At 37.1% G+C, this 16,795-nt stretch overlaps 3 protein-coding genes across 3 annotated transcripts; 2 read left to right on the forward strand and 1 right to left on the reverse strand.

Moving 5' to 3' along the window:
* Positions 1-1,068: 1,068 nt before the first annotated feature.
* LOC132177165 (DHHC-type zinc finger family protein) lies at positions 1,069-8,868 on the forward strand. The gene is made up of 9 exons (XM_059589402.2): positions 1,069-1,931; positions 2,036-2,149; positions 3,924-4,325; positions 4,666-4,734; positions 4,816-4,887; positions 5,628-5,756; positions 5,966-6,046; positions 6,532-6,720; positions 7,710-8,868. Exons 1-9 carry the CDS (start codon positions 1,890-1,892, stop codon positions 8,490-8,492), a joined length of 1,881 nt encoding a protein of 626 aa, XP_059445385.1. The 5' UTR covers positions 1,069-1,889; the 3' UTR covers positions 8,493-8,868.
* Positions 8,869-10,292: 1,424 nt separating this feature from the next.
* LOC132178521 (uncharacterized) lies at positions 10,293-11,679 on the reverse strand. The gene has a single exon (XM_059590954.2). The coding sequence runs from the start codon at positions 11,495-11,497 to the stop codon at positions 10,472-10,474; it is 1,026 nt and encodes a 341-aa protein (XP_059446937.2). The 5' UTR covers positions 11,498-11,679; the 3' UTR covers positions 10,293-10,471.
* A 1,584-nt stretch (positions 11,680-13,263) lies between these two features.
* Positions 13,264-15,246, forward strand: LOC132179012 (Son of sevenless protein). Its single transcript, XM_059591621.2, has one exon. It carries the CDS (start codon positions 13,698-13,700, stop codon positions 14,784-14,786), a length of 1,089 nt encoding a protein of 362 aa, XP_059447604.1. The 5' UTR covers positions 13,264-13,697; the 3' UTR covers positions 14,787-15,246.
* Positions 15,247-16,795: the final 1,549 nt, after the last annotated feature.

A 16,795-nucleotide genomic window follows, 5' to 3' on the forward strand; every position in this document is an offset into this window, starting at 1 on the left:
TGTTCATTTGACTGTCGATTTTCTAGCTGTTTACCTAATATTTTTTTTTTTAAGATAGATTTGATTTTTTAGGTGTAGAGTGGCGTTCTTTTTGACCTATTTTTTTTTTTTTTTTTTCTGTATTTTCATATTAACGTGTTGACTGCGACGCGAAAAAAAAAAAAAAATTAATTAATTGGAAAGACATAATTTAAGATAACCATTTTCACTTTGAAAATGCTAAATATCTCAAATTTTATTCTTAAAAGTTGGTTCCCAAATGATATGTCAATATCCCATGAGTTGATAACATACTTCTTAAAATAATAAATCTCATGAGATGATGACACATCATTTAAGAACCAACTTTTGAGAAGAAAATTTGAGATACGTAACACTCATCTTTTGACTTCACTGTGATTGTTTTCTTAAAAATTCCTGCAATAAATCATTAATCAATCACATGTATTTTGATTTTGATAGCAACTACTCATAAGAAAAGTAGTTATATTTGTGAGATGGATTGAAATTATGTTTAGTAACTGGATATGTTTGTTAATGTCTTATAGGGTATTTTTTTTATGTTCTAACCGATATAAATATATATATTTTTCCTAAGCATTTATTTGAAGTTACTTAAGAAAAAAAGAAAGAAGAAAAAGGCTAACTGTGGTAGTTCTTCAACCGATCTTTGACTTAGGATAACAAATTAAGGTGACATTTTCTGTCAACTCTCCTCTCATTTAAGAAGGTTAACAAGTTGAACATAAAGTGCAAACAAAGCAATGGGATTTGTCTAAACAATTTTGCTCATTCTGTTAGAGATTAATCCTTAATAGCCTTCTTCTTAAGCAATGGATCAAAATCGAGAGTAATTTTGTCCAAGAGTGAGAGGAATGCCATGTGATATTTTGCCCAAAGATGAGCATTTAAAAGAGTAGGTATTTGTCCAATACTTGAGCTTTAAAGAGAATGGCTTAGTTATCAGGCAATGATAGATACAAGAGCTCAAAAAGAGGAATGCCAATGTGATGAAGAGGGGTCATAAAATCACAATTGCCTCCAAAATGTTCCTTCCTCACTGTGTTATTCCTTTCTACAAAGGAAAGAGAAGTTATCCATTGTAGTTGTAGAGCATGAACCTCACTGGTTTTGTCATCTTCCCCCCATCTACATTCTAGAGAGAGAGAGAGAGAGAGAGAGAGGCAAAGGGTTTTAAAAAGGAGAGGTTGTTGGCAAATTGGCAATTACTAAAGGAGGAAGCAAACAACTGTCTGTTGCACTGGCCTGTGACACATGATTTGCCCATGGAAAAAAGGTAACGCTAGAAACAAGAAAAAAGTAAAAGGAGGATTGTAAGGGTAATTATAGACATGAAAAGAAAAACCAGGCTCTCTCTCTCTCTTGGACTCGCACAGATCTCTGCCCAAGTAAAAAGTTTGCAAGTAACAAGAAAATCCCAAACCAGGCAGGCCTTCTTTATTTTCTCTCCCTCCATGACCTGAGGCTATGATTGAGTGAACCAGACAAAGTTTCCTCACTGTCCCATTCCTCTCTGTACCCACTAGCTCTCCACACACACTGCTCATCTCTCCAAACTCCAGCTTTCCCTTTTTATGCCTTTTCTCCTACATTTCTTTTTTTTCCTTCTGATTAGACCCCATTCCTCTCTATACCCACCAGCTTTTAACCCTTTTCTCCTACATTTTTTCTTCTTTCCCTCTGATTAGACCCCAGGAAATGCCATTGTAACCATTGTTTGGTTGGTTCCCACAGTGAATCAGTGATCTTCATCTTTCCAGAAACCTGAAGGAAAGTGGAAGAAAGTAAGTACAACCAAACAAGAGAGAGAGAGAGAGAGAGAGACCCAGTTCATTCTTTTTCCTGCTCTGCAGCCTTCAGAGAGCAAAATGAGAAAGCATGGATGGCAACTTCCTTACCACCCTCTACAGGTTTGATATCAAAATTTCTCCTTTTATTTCTCTGTAAGCGGTGAGCATTTTCTTTTGTCGTTAAAATTTTCATTTTTTGGAGTGCCTATTTCGTATCTGTGAAGGTGGTAGCTGTTGCTGTATTTCTGGCATTGGGGTTTGCTTTCTATGTGTTCTTTGCTCCTTTTGTTGGGAAGAAACTGTATCAGTATATTGTGATGGGGCTCTACACACCTCTCGTAAGCCATTTTCCTTTTCTTCTTTCCTCTCACTATAATGTGTTCTCTTCTTTTTCAACCCTTTTTAGGTTCGTCGAAGAACTGAGATCTGTGGTTTATCTGCTTGTTGCTTTCTCATTCATGTCTAGTTGTATGTGTTTAAGATTTTTTTTTTTCCTCCCAGCTCGGTTCATTTTCCTTTCTGGGTTGAATTGGTCCACTGATCCTCCAAAGCGTATATCATAAGTGGTCACTTTAGTCGATAAGAGCATATCCCTTGCTTGTCTTTTAGTCTCTTCATGTGCCTTTTAGTAGCCACTAATTTCAAACTACATAATTTCCAATTTGATCCATAAGAAGAATAAAACCCTAACACTCAAGAGCATAACTTGGATTATCTTCTGTTATATCCTAATAAACCTCTTTATGTGAAAACCTGTTAAATGTAAACTCAGAAAGCACTCCTCTTACAATAATTTTGAGGTAGAACTGCGAAGAGGCTTAAATATCAAACAACTCTCTGGATTTTTCATTACATTAATAGACTGATTTTGAAATTGAAGGTACCTATCAACCATTCTTGTTGCTCTGTTTTTTCATGCCCTTGCAAATCCTGACTAACATGTTAATTTAATTTTACTTTTATAATCAGTGGTAAACTTCTAAGAATAAACCCTATTTTGCTCAGTGAAAGCTATATGGAAGCTAACAAGTTTTTATTCTGGGAAACATAAGACCAGATGATAAAAGGCCCTTAACACACTCATAATTTCATATTGTGCCCAATTAAGTTTCAAAAGGTATCTGACATGTGTCGAGTGCAACTACGTAGTAATTTTGTATGATGACCATCCCTTCAAACAACCATACATTCTATTGATAGAACCGTCCACCAGTTGTTACTAATTCAATTTGTTCAGAACTATTCCAGTGAATGGTTGCTACTAGTAACAAATTGAAGTCTGAATATCAGTAATCTAAGAGTTATACAGTTTGGATGCTAATTGGTGAATCAAATTCCATTTACTAGTTGTTCCTTATCCATCTTTTTCAGAACAAGATACGAGTAAGGTAGTTAGCCTGTTGTGCACATATTTTAGGTTTCTCTACAATAATATAATTATTTAACTACAAATTTCCCGTTGTTGCTTTATGTAGGAGTTTGTACAGTGTCATGTACTATAGTTGCAGAGAGTTAAATTTATAGTAAAAGTTGTACTATCATGTACTTGTTCTACAAGAAGTTTCCAAGGCAAGTCAAATTAAAGTTGTACTCACAATATTCCCACGTCTGTCACATCTTTGGCAGGAATTAATTTGTACGTAATAGTTGGTGATACATTTAAACTAGGGTGAATTAAGTTTACTACCAACCTATGTTGCAAAAACAGTTTATTACCCTAAAACATGAATCAGATGAACACATCCTTGAAGTTCACTATTTCAGCATTGTAGTTCATATAGCAACCGATTGTTAATTGTAGTGAGATTTTCGTACTAGTCAGCATTTTCTTGACATCCTGAAAAAGGGAAACTCTTTCTTCTTCGCTGTGAGACTCCCCGGTCAGCGTGAGACGCTATAGCTGTCACTGCAAAAACAAGATCTTCACTCTAGCAAAAAGCTAAAAGAAAGGTGGAGACAAAACAATTATTATTATTATTTTTTCTCTAAATCACAAAAAAAATGGATGTTTAGTTAGAGAAGTGCTGTTACTACTAGTTGTATTCTTATTTTAATATTATGAGATACATCCTCCTCTCTCAAAGAAACTTCAGTAACATCTTTTATTGTTAGATCACATGTGTCTTCGGCCTATACATTTGGTGCGCGGCAGCTGATCCTGCAGACCCCGGAGTTTTTAAGTCCAAAAAATATCTAAAAATTTCAGACTATGAAAAGCATTCAAGGCCAAAGGATTCAAAATTAGGTGGGGAATCAACTTCTTCCAGGCTTGATGCTAATGCTGCAACAGCTGGGGGAAAACCTGTGGATAATGATGTAGTGGGTAAGGATGCAACTTCAAATGACCATATTAATGAAATCAAGGAAAAGAATGCTTCACCAAAGCCTTCATCTGGTTTCCTATTGGCTTGCTCTCCTTGTGCTATTATCTGCAACTCCTGCAGCTCAAGTGAAGAATCTTCTGAACAAATGAGTGAAGAAGGCATGTTCTATTGCAGTTTGTGTGAAGTTGAGGTGAGTCTGAGCATTCGAATTAACAATAACTTGCACCTCCATTTGGAAATATTTCATACGCTGATCTATCATGAGAAAGGGGAAGGAGTAACTGAATAGATCTTGATAATCATCATTTCAAAGGCATAGCATGTACAAGTCAAGCCATGCCAGTTTGGGTTTTCATCATACAAGACCCTACTTTAGAAAGTGACATGATGTGTGATCATTAGATTCATTACATACTACATGTCATCAAAGTCACAGCTTGCATCCATCTGATATTCTTCTAAGATTTTCCTCGACTTTTTATTTGATAGCATATGAATTTTAAGAGATTCAAATTGTTATTTTGATGTAGGTTTTCAAGTACAGCAAGCACTGTCGAGTTTGTGATAAATGTGTTGACCGTTTTGATCATCATTGCAGGGTATGCAAATCTTAATTTGTTAATATTTCTCCTGTTCTTTGATGATTCCTCTAATTCTTTGGTTAATCTTGGTTTTTGTAGTGGCTTAACAACTGTATAGGCAAAAAGAACTACCGACAATTTTTCACACTCATGGTTACTTCTCTCCTCTTGGTAAGCATGAGCATCCATACTATTTTCTTAAAATCTTGATGAACCGTAGCCATGCCCTCTGGATTGATTTCTCAGGTCAGCTAGGTCCTATAAGTCTGTGCAAGCATCCCTGATCTTTACCTCTTGGTAAGCATGAGCATCCATACTATTTTCTTAAAATCTTGATGAACCGTAGCCAAGCCCTCTGGATTGATTTCTCAGGTCAGCTAGGTCCTATAAGTCTCCTTAGCTTCACTTCCAGCCTTGTGCAAGCATCCCTGATCTTCAGTATCGTAAAGCTCTGAATCGAATGAATTGTTTTCAGTTGTCATCCTGACATGCTTTACTGCCTATGGTTATGTATAATTAATTATCATTACATTTTTTCTGAGCAAATTAATTATCCTTGCATGAAAAAGAAGAAGTTAGAACTCCTTATGTATGGAAAAAAATACTCTATAACAGCGAAAATAGTGTTTCCTAGAATTCATCACTTATTCGGAGAGTTGCTTGATGTTGTCATAGTCATTTAGCTTCTACAAAAGTTTAGGAATAGTTTTTGGATCAATCATCATATTCTTCAACCATTCCTAGTGCCATATCGTTATCCCTTTCTGAATAGATGCTACAAGTACCACAAGCTATGTGCCAGAATCTGAAGATCACCCCAGAGTAAGCATTTTATTTTCAAGTCATTTTCATTTTAATTGATTATTGACAGGTATATACATGGTTTGTTCCCCTTGGGCTTGAGATTGCAGCTTATTCTACAATGGTCGACTGGAATCCTTGTACTTATCTGCTGTTCTCTTGAGAGGAAGCGGTTTTCTGTGGATATCTCCGCAAAGTTAGGAAGCAGTTTCTCTTTGGCGCCCTTCATTATTGTAGTGGTCAGTGTTCTGCTAAATTTTTATATGTTTTAACAATATACATATTTGTATTTTTTAATTTACTTTTATATATATATATATATATATATATTTTATTAGTTTTTATTTTGTTGCCTCAAAAGAGGAATTAGGACACAGAAAGTTAATTCCTCAGTTGTTTCTGTTGAGGGCTGGTTCTATCCTTAAATTAACTCTTTACTGGTTTATAGGCAGTGTGCACCATTTTGGCTCTGATTGCTACCCTACCACTAGCTCAGCTTTTCTTCTTTCACATCCTCCTCATAAAGAAGGTAAGATTGCAACCACTCTTGCATGCCATCATGAGTTATTGCTTCAACACTAGCCCCATCTTAGTTTATTTGGGCTGGATTTTTCTTGTGGTAGTGTAAAGGACTGTTATTTAACACCCCTCATCTGTTCTTCTTTGATTTGAAAAAGAAAGGGATATGATTGGTTTCTTCTCTTGGGGGGTTGGGGGAGGGGGTTCACCTTCAATGAGGGTGGTATGAAAAATATCTGTTATTCCTATGTTGTTACCTCCCATGGATACAATTCCATTTTTTGATTAATATTTCCTATTTTTATACTTTATTTTTTCTTAATTTATCTTGTGTTTTATGTTCATAAAAAAAAAAAAAAATCTTGTGTTTTATTGTTGTAAATGAATCACACAAGGAACTTTCTTTTTACACATGGTGTCACCACTCCCTTTGACTGCATCCTCTAATTGAACCTTAAAAATTAGCTATTAATATAATTCCTGCAACTGACATAGGGAATCAGTACATATGATTATATCATAGCACTAAGGGAGCAGGAACAAGAGCAACAAGGAGTTGGAGCTCAACAGAGTCCCCAAATGTCTCCTGCCAGCTCACTTACTGGATTAAGCAGTGCAAGCTCCTTTACAACTTTCCACCGTGGTGCATGGTGCACACCGCCACGCTTGTTTCTTGAAGATCAGGTAGTTTTGACCAATCTACACTTCCTTTATTTGAGATGAAAGTTACTTGCATATTTGCATATGACATTAGTAGTAGTTGTGCCACAACATTTGGCTTGTCATCTCCCAAATCTCGAGCTTTTTCTGTTTGTGCATGTCTCTTGTATTCTTTCATTTCCAACTTCCTTAGTAGGTCTCTAACTGGGAAAACAAAAGTAGAAGATAGTCTGGGCTGATTTTAATTATCTGACCAGCTAAAAGGTGATATATTGCTATTTTTTTTTAAAAAAAAATCTACATTCTTGGTTTTAAGAAGCCTTAGGTAGATGAAATTATTCAATAGGCATCAATGAAGCTTGGATACTCCTAAATTGCTGTAGTGTCGGTATCACATATTAGACACAGATTATGGCTCAGATACGGCCAGATATGTGTCCAGTCTGATGATTAAAAAAAAAATTAACTCTTAATATAATGGTGCACAAGAAGAAATGTGAATATCTGTAAATTCTGAATATTTCCCTATCGCTGTATTCATGTTGTATCTTATCCATGTTCCATGCCAGTATCGGTGCTTACTATATTCGCATTTTTGTTGCGAGCTACTGTATGTTAGAATGACCTTTGCCAAATCAGTAAATTGGTAACATTCACTTCTTTTTCTTCATTGAAGTCTCAATGCCTTTCTTAGGGAGTGGTCAGAGAAGCCTCTAAAGCTTATTTAAATGGAATGAACTAAAGACATAGATCTCCTTCGAATGTGGGTAAAAATACCTTTGGAATGTTGATTTATGAGTGATTCCTGATGGCCCTTTTATCTTCTAGAATAATTTGTGGAATATGCATTATGCTCTTTGTTACCCGTCTCCCCATACGCATAAAGCGTTTTCAGTGCACTAATTAGGAACATAATGATGATTACAATGACGATAGACACAATGATATTATAACGAGCTAAAATCATATGGTTCTGTTTGTTGATGCTACTGTAATTTCTGCATTTCTTGCAGTTTGATGTCATTCCTCCAGAAAATGCGTCTGTGAGCTCGTTAGGGAAAATAGGGGCGCGAGAGGAACAGATTAAGAAAAAAAATCCTGGAGCAGTAAAGATCAGTCCATGGACATTAGCACGATTAAATGGAGAAGAGGTTTCAAAGGCTGCTGCAGAGGCAAGAAAAAAATCCAAAATCTTGCAGCCTGTACCGAGACGGGATGCCCCGTTTGGCCTAGAACCTGACAGTAGCTTTGGCAGCAGTGGCCGTCGAATGGTCCCAAGGCCTGATAATAATAGAAGGCGAGCCAATAAGCGGGTGCGCCTCCCAGCTGACCTACCCCTTGAGCCCCTGCCAACAGTTTCAGTTAAAGAAGTTGAGAAAGGTTTCAATGAGTCGTCAACTAGTTTGGCCCCTCTTCAGCTTGAAGCTCGTAGTGCGTTCCAAACAAGCCGAGCAATGTCAAGCTCGGCTGGGATTGTTGCTTCTTCTCCTGAGAGCAGTTTAGATTCGCCCGACATTCACCCATTCCGGGTCTCTTCATCTGGTCCTGAAGAGGCAAGGCGGCTCACAGGTCTGTCTGCTGCTGGTGCAGTTTCTCAGGGAGGGATCCCACTGTCAAGGTCAACCAGTGATGGGTATGAAGCTTCTGGTGGGGAAGATAGTGATCGAGTTCCTTCCAGAATTTTCCAGAGGTCGACAAACTGGAGTAGCCTTCTCTTCGCCTCTGGTCATGATGAGAGGGTTATTAAACTGAATGCTTCATCTTCTAGCCAGGCTAACAACAGTAGAAAGCTTTGACCAATTATGAACTGATGATGAAGTTTAGTTCATTTTGATTCCATAAAGGGAATAGTTCAACATTCTTTCATTTGTTGGCCAAGGTGTTTCGGGCTCCGAAAGACAGTCTGCTTTGCCAAATTAATTGGGAATGGGCTCAAGGATCTCAAATCAGAACCTTCATGCGCAAGACATGTACAAGGCTGTACAGAAATTTTAGAATTTGGATTCCACCAAGATGTATTTGCTTTATATTTTGCTTGAGCTTCATTGCAGCATCTGGTGGGTTTCAGGTTTACCAGATGGTAAAGTTTGCTGTTGTGCTGCTTATGATACTCAAATTTGTCATCCTTGTTGATTTTGCTAGAAATGAATTATTCTTGGATGGCTTCTGCTAGACTTCTATTGTTAATTCTAAGTTCCAAGACTCGGAAAAGACTATTTCACCTTCCCATTGTCATCGACTCATCTATAATGATCAATGCTTCAGCATTTCACAATCAGAAATCTTTGCTGGCGGAAATCAAGCTGGCCTGTCCAAACGTTTTAGAATCTGTGTGTGGTTTATGCTATTACCTGTCTCATCACTCTCTCAAGCTGGAGCATATATATTATATAAATCCAACTTGAAAAAAATATTCTCTAACCGGTTAAGGCACAAAGATTTTGTAAATATGTCATCCAATTGGTCCCTGACTTTAAAAATGGTTTAGAAATATCTTCATTAAGTATTTTGTTTTGAATGAAATGAAAACCTACCTCAATGTGCTTGGTTCTTTCATGAAAAAATGGGTTAAACGTAATATGTATTGCAACTTGGTTATCAAAAAACGTGATAAGAATAGCAGCTGAAAATTCAATCTCCTGAAAAAAATGTTATAACCATTTCCGAAAAATATCTTCTGAAAATCGCCATCCAATTAGATACCGGAAGAGTCGTAGCCCATAGGTTGATTAGGTGTCCAAAATCAAGCCGATAGATATATCGTCGTCTAATTTTGTCTGACATTATCCACATCAATGGTCACCCTCTAAAACAGGTTGAAGGGGTAGCGTGAAACTGACATTAAAGCCGTTTATTTTGGTTGGTAGCTGACTTTACGATTCATGTGAAGCTCAAGTAAATAGTCAACATCAATGGGTTACTCTCTTGAATTTCCACACATAATTCCAATCATTCTTTAGCATAATAATTGAAGATCTATCACGTCTCAAAGCACTTCTTGGAGCATGACTTTGCAAATCCTCTTAAAGGAAGCAACGTTAGCCCGCAATTTGTGCCAACATCATTATCTAACATTACAAGACAGACGTATAGGATTCTGAGTGTGACTATTTTTATCTTCAAAGCCTATTAAAGAACTCACTTTAAGTATGATATAAGATTTGATTTTCCTCTTATGTTTTTTTTTTTTTTAATTTGTTTATCTATTTTGGATTTTATAAGCATTTTGAAGCCAAAGTTTGATCAGGGTCCCATAAAGTGATAAAACTGTGAAAATCTTTATCTTGAATTGTAGGTTTTGTTTTGTCACAATATTTCCTATATTTTCCAGCAGGCATCTACACACACATGAATCGATCAAAGTCTTTCAATTCAAAGAATTTGGTTTAAATGAGGAGGGATTGTTATATGAAAAGGAGACATCACAAGAATTACTACACTGAATTGGAATAAAATCTCATTTAAATCCCTACAACAGGTCTTACAAAAGAAAACAAGACCCAATTCAAATCCCACTTCAAACACAATGAAAAGGTATTAACTTTCCATGGGAATGCAAACAAAATTGAGCCAAATCCAGAACTGACATCATCTAATGGTATTCACAAATTTCATATTTTGTTTCCTTTATTCAAATGTTCTTGATTTTATACACAAAAGTTTCAGAACTACAAACAAGAAACAACTGTAGCAAGGAAAAGACACCCGACAAAAAACAAAAACAGAAACAGAAGATTTGGGGAGTCCATTACAAAGGTACTAACCTCATTCTAAATCAACTTACAAAAACTGAAACAACATGAGGGACCTTCCCATCATCAAAGGGCAAGCTAACGTACTCCCTAGCAAACTCCTCAGCAATCTCTACAGCCAGCTCCCCATGAAGAGCCTTGCAATACATATACAACACCGTGTTCGCCGCCGCATAGTAAAGCAGCAGCAGCATAAGCAAAGTGGAAGTTACCACAATTTGCACAACAAACGCCCAACTCTTCCACTCATCGCTTGCACCATCCGATCCAACGGCCGAAACCGCACCGGTCCACACCACAATCCCTGCAAAACCCCCAAAAAACAAGAGCAAAGAAAGCGCAACACTTCTCATCCCCTTCACCAAACTCGCACTCCGACTCAACGGCTCGAACCCCCACCTCGATTCCACCACCACAATCACAGAAACCAGGGACCAATTTACTTGCAAATACACCAACACCATAATCAAAGCAAGCAACAGAACCCCACTAAACGTTACAAAATAAGGTGAAGAATACTCAACCTCATGCCCCAAAAGCTCCATCGCTCTCACGACCAAGAACAGGAAAAGCCCAAAAGCAATACAAATCAGAGAAACGATTACCTGGAAAATGATGACTGTTAACAATAGGGGAAAGAAGGAAGTGAACACGGACTTGATGGCGGAGATGAGCTTCACGGGTCGGCCATAGAAGCCGTGGTAGACGCTGAAGGTGATGGAGCCGACGGCGAGTAGAGAGAAGGCGCAGATGAAGAGGGAGTAAAGGAGAGAAAGGAGTTGGTTGTTGGAGAAGATGGGTTCTTGTTGGTGATGATGATGGTGGTGGGTATGGATATCAAAAGGGTGGGCGCGAAGGAGGATTTGGGTGTTTTTGGGGAAAGGATCGGTGAGGAGGTGGAGGAGGGTTGGGTAGACGACGAGGGAGAAGGAGAGAGGAAGCAGGAAGAGCACCGAGAGCGCCAGGAAGTGGCGCGAGTGGGCGTTCAGGATGCGCTTTGATTCCGAGAGCACCGTGAAGAGGTTAAGCCGCGGTTCTGGGTTTTCCATGCCCGATTGAATCAATTGCCTGAGTGAAGATTGTGCTTGCGGAGGAATAACGGGGAGAGACTGCTTTGTCTTTTGATTTTCTCGAGAAAAGTCGATCGGATAGATTAGATTGGTCTCGGTTCAGTATTTGCTCCGTCAAAGAGACCAAGATCAGACGCATTCAAAATTAACCCTTCTTTTTAAATAATATTATTTAGTAGCGTTTTCAAGAAAAAAAAACACTTTTTTTAACTTATATTTTTTGGTTAATCACTTTTTAGTAATTGTTCACAATTTTTTTTCTTCTTCAATTCGTGTAATATATGGTACCCGACTTATGGATAAATACTAATTTAGTATTTTTGTCATCATCTAGCCAACCAAATTAACAGACTGTAAAGGGGGTGATTTAGGCCATCCCATGCCGTCAGCATGTGAGGGGTGGCCAAGGCCTTTAGGGGTGGTTTCAGTTTCCTCCTTTTTGACTATTTGGGTGGCCGAACAACCCCCCCAAAAGTCTTAGGAGTAGTTCGGCCACCCTCAAACAGGCCATAGTGGGTGGCCAAAACCACTCTCATAGTCGTCCGTTAGTTTAGGTGACATATGTATTAAATTGATATTTACTCATAAGTTAAGTATCATTTGTAATACGAATTGAAACCTAGGTGAAAAAATTAAAAATGTGAAAACCTAGATACTGAAAAGGTAATTAACTCTAAATTTTTTTAAAAATGTAATTTCAAATAATTTAATTTAAAATTGTACTTTTTGTATATGAAATAACAATGTAAAACGCACATTAAGTATATTATTATATAAATATTATTAATGACTAATTTTTACCGTAATATTATCTTAATTGTATAACAGTCAACTAAATAATATTTTTTAAAATTATTTTATTAATTAAATTAAATTTTACACAAATGTAATGATCGAGAGTAATAATATGTTAGAGGCAAAGGCATCGCCCAAAAGAGCCATTGGGCTTGATGATTGCTATTAAGAAAGCTTGAGGAGAATGGACAAGGACCATGACCCCAATCTTTTCTTGTGTTGGCATGCAGGACCAAGACCTCATCATATGTAGACAGGGGAAGCTGAAATTTCTTGGCCCAACTTTTGAATAACTCTTATTGGGCTTTAAAGCCTGAATAAATGCCTATGAAAAGAAGAACCTGGCCCATTCCTACCTCATATGAAGCTTAAAAAGTAAAAAGTAAATAGATTTGAGTTTTGTGGCGGCCTTTTTTTTTTTTTTTTTTTTTTTCTTTGAGTAAATTTGCTTTTAAAATTATAATTTAATCAAAATTTAATAATAATTAATCTTAAACTCAACTGTAATTGTAAGAGCTCCGTTATTCTTAAAAGGACACAGAATAACGTTAGAAGAATTCGTAACAATTTTTTCTTTTTTTGTTTTTGTTTTTGTTTATTTTTGTTTTTGTTTTGTTTTGTTTTTAAATGGTGATTTGGAATTTCTTTTCTGAATTCTAAATCTTTGGAGAAGATTTTTTTAGGGGGCTGGGGCCTGGCCCCGTGGACACGTCCATGCTTCAACCAACCATCACTTTGACACCGCCATTGCTGACTGTTCATTTAACCCCCCTCCCCTCTCTCCACCGACACAATTGCATCACCTCTTTTACATATTCGGGAGATTTTTGGGGTCTGCTTGTGTTTTTCCTAGAAAAAAAAAAAAAAATTTACACTTACAAGTATATTTGGTAAATTTACTCATAATAAAAACTCCGAGCGACCATATCATGCGAGGGTGTCAGATTAAACATCTGTAAAATCCAACGTACTAAACTTCCGCACACGTTTATTATTGGACAGCCAAGTACACAATCTCTTTTCGAAGCCAAAAATCACACGCCTCGCGCAGATCCTTTTCTTCCAGAACTCCCTTCTCGCTCCCATACATCATATCTTGATTTTCTGCCATGAGAGCCGTCCTCAACATCCTTCACTCCTCGCGCCTATGCCTCCCCATGTGACCTGCCTTGTGATCATCACCGCCGAACCCACATTTTCAGGTACTGTACCCTTCTCAATTGCGTGATACTTGCTATCTTTCCACCAGTTTCACCTGCTCAGATCTGTTTCGCATTATTTGTACAGTACCTGCATTCTTGATTTTCAGTAACAGAGCTAGCTTCAGCTCTATAAGATCTTTTGTATTTCTCCAAATTGTTTAATTTGTAAAGAAAACAGATTGATGGAAATGGAAATTTCTTGTGGACCATCACCGAGAAATAGGTCCGATGATCTGAAAAAAGATGGATCGGAAGAGACCCATTTAAGAAACTTTGAGTTGGAATCCGCCGATAACATTACTGGGTCTAATTCGCAGTTTCGTTCAATGAATGCCTTGGAGATTCTAAGAGAATCCGTTAAGATTCTCCGCTACAATTCGTCGGGGTTTATGATTATCACCGCGTTGCTCATTTGCCCAATGACTGCCGTGGTTTTATCGAATGTTTTAGTGAAACAGTCTATTGTGAAGAGACTGACTATTAGGCTGTTGTTGGTGGCCAAGTCCAGTGGACTGCCTCTTAGGCCTTTTGTCAAACACTCGTGCCAGCATTTCGCAGAGATGGCAGTTTCATCGACAATGTGCTTCCCGTTGTATATTACCTTGTCGTTGTTATCAAAAGCTGCGGTGGTTTATTCAGTAGATTGTAGTTATTCGAGGAAAAAATTTGATGTGTCCAAGTTTTATGTGATCATTGCCAAGATTTGGAGCCGGCTTGTTTCGACGTATGTGTGGGTGTGCTTGTTGATTGTTAGTTGTGTCACATTGTTTTTTGTTTTACTTGTTCTTGTGTGCAGTGCATGTACTGTAGTGGGGTTTTCGCCGGATCTGATTGTCTATGTAGCAATTATGATGGGGCTTGTTTTCTCGGTTCTTTTTGCCAATGCAATCATTATTTGCAACATTGCTATTGTGATCTCAGTGTTGGAGGATGTTTCAGGACCGCAGGCAATGCTGCGGTCGAGTACCTTGATTAAGGGCCAGACTCAAGTGGGTCTTTTGATATTTCTTGGATCAACAATTGGGATGGCGTTTATTGAGGGGTTGTTTGAGCATAGAGTGAAGACACTGAGCTATGGAGATGGGTCTTCGAGGATCTGGGAAGGGCCTCTTTTGGTGATTATGTTTTCGTTTGTGGTGCTTATTGATTCCATGATGAGTGCAGTTTTCTACTTCAGTTGCAGATCTTTCAATATGGAAGCTTTGGGTGGTGAAGGCCACTCAATACTAGAAACAATGGCTGTTTCTGCAGAAAGGATAGGCATTCAATGATATCACTTCATAAATTTGATTTACTGTTAGCAGAACATTTTTGATTGAATAACATGAAGATGAGAGCACCTAGAGAAAATTAGGATCTTGTTACCAGTTGTCTATTTACGGCTGAACAGGATCAGTGCATTGGTACGACAGTATATCTTCGCAAAAGAATATATTGCGGGCGGTAGCCTCAAAGTCAAATGGCTCTCAATTCTTGGATGCATATTTGATTTTAGTACATAAAGTTGCTTCTTGCTGATCACAAAGGGCATAGGGATGGAAAGAAGGTATCAGAAAGCTTCGTATTGCAGCACTATAGGAGGTATATTGCTTGTAGGAAAAGTCTTGGAAACCTCAATTCCTCATTGGCTTTTACATGTATAATGCATATACTTTTGTCGTTACAGATGATACGGAATTATCTTCAAATTCATTTTAACTTCGTTTATAGAAATCACTACATGTTCTTTGAGTAATGTAGTAAAGAGCTTGAGCTTTGGATAGTAATTTATTTCTGGGGATGAATTTTTTACCTTCTAGACTTCAGAATTACTTCATGTAACTTTTATAATGATCTTGTTAGTGGAAATATAGGACTTGTTTGAAAGCCAAGGGGCAAACAATGTGGTTTAGGATTGTGCACAAAGGTAAAGGAATTCCATGATATTATCTGTTGTTGTGAGCATTTCATGAAAATCTTATCATCAGAATTCTTTTCATGTCTGAACATTGTGAATAACAAATAGTTTAGAGTAATGCACATGCTATGTAGTTAACTAGTGATTTGGTATACTAGTTGCCATGCCATAGTCTAAGGTTTTGAGCATGGTTAATATATTTGTGTTCTTGCATGGAGAGCTGTGAATGATGGGCATTATTCGTATATGCTGATGACATAGATAGATGGTTCTGCAGCTTCAATTGTTTCAGTGTGTTCTGGGATTCCATGATTATGAGACTCATTTACAATATTAGGAGCTTACTCTTCTTTCTTTTTTTTGTCCTATTCAAAATTAGCAGCTTATTCGTTATTATGTTTTTAAAAGATGTCATCTGATAAATCTGATTATTGGAACGGGGACAAACCATGTTGCAATTGGACGAGGAGATGGTAGGAGGCCAACACCTGGGGCCTCCCATCAATTTTGAACTAAGCAGCATATCATACAAATAGTCAATTACTGCTAGAATGCACCTAGACCGACAAAAAAAAGAAAAAAAAGAAAAAGAGAGAGAGGATAAATTACATTTTATTGCCACGAATTATTAGGGAATAATTAAATTAGTCTCTAAATTTTCATGCGATTTCAATTTAACCCTTTGATTTTTAATTTTGACAATTAGGTCTTTAAGTTTTATCTCGATTTTAAGTAGCTCATTTCGTCAACCTATCGTTTAATTAATTAATGGAATGCCATGTCATACCAATAAATTAATGCCACATTGCTTGTATTTTATGCGCCAAACACCAACCATACATTCCACGTGACACATTTACTTTAAGTTATAAATATATACTAAAGAAAATTGATTTATTAAGAGAATCACCACTTGAGCAATCTCCCAAAACAATCAAAATACCTCATCCACCCATCACACCATTGAAAACTTGATACATTAACCAATTTTGCCACTTTAAGTTACAAGGGGGTGGTCACAAGAGGTAGCTTAATCGGCTGGAATCACGCATAATAAAGCGGAGATCACTAGTTTGAAACTTTGAATCTCTCTCCCTCCTCTTGTGCAAACATGTCAAAAAAACAAAAACAAAAAATCAAAAACAAAAACAAAACAAAACAAAACAAAAAGTTGCAAGGGGGTGGGGGTGAAATTAAAATTTTAGATGGGAGGCAAAATAAAAAAGACTTTTTAGAGGGATAAAAAATTAATTTTGAAGGGTCTATTTTAATTAAAACCATATAAATTTAATTTTTAATTTTTTTTTAAAAAAAATTTGGGGTCCATGTTGTTCCGCCCTTGCAAGGGGATGAAAGATTTTTAAAAAACATAGGACTAATTTT

This window comes from Corylus avellana, chromosome 4 (genome assembly GCF_965113065.1).
Source record: "Corylus avellana chromosome 4, dhCorAvel1.hap1.2, whole genome shotgun sequence".
In the NCBI taxonomy this organism is placed as follows: domain Eukaryota; kingdom Viridiplantae; phylum Streptophyta; class Magnoliopsida; order Fagales; family Betulaceae; genus Corylus; species Corylus avellana.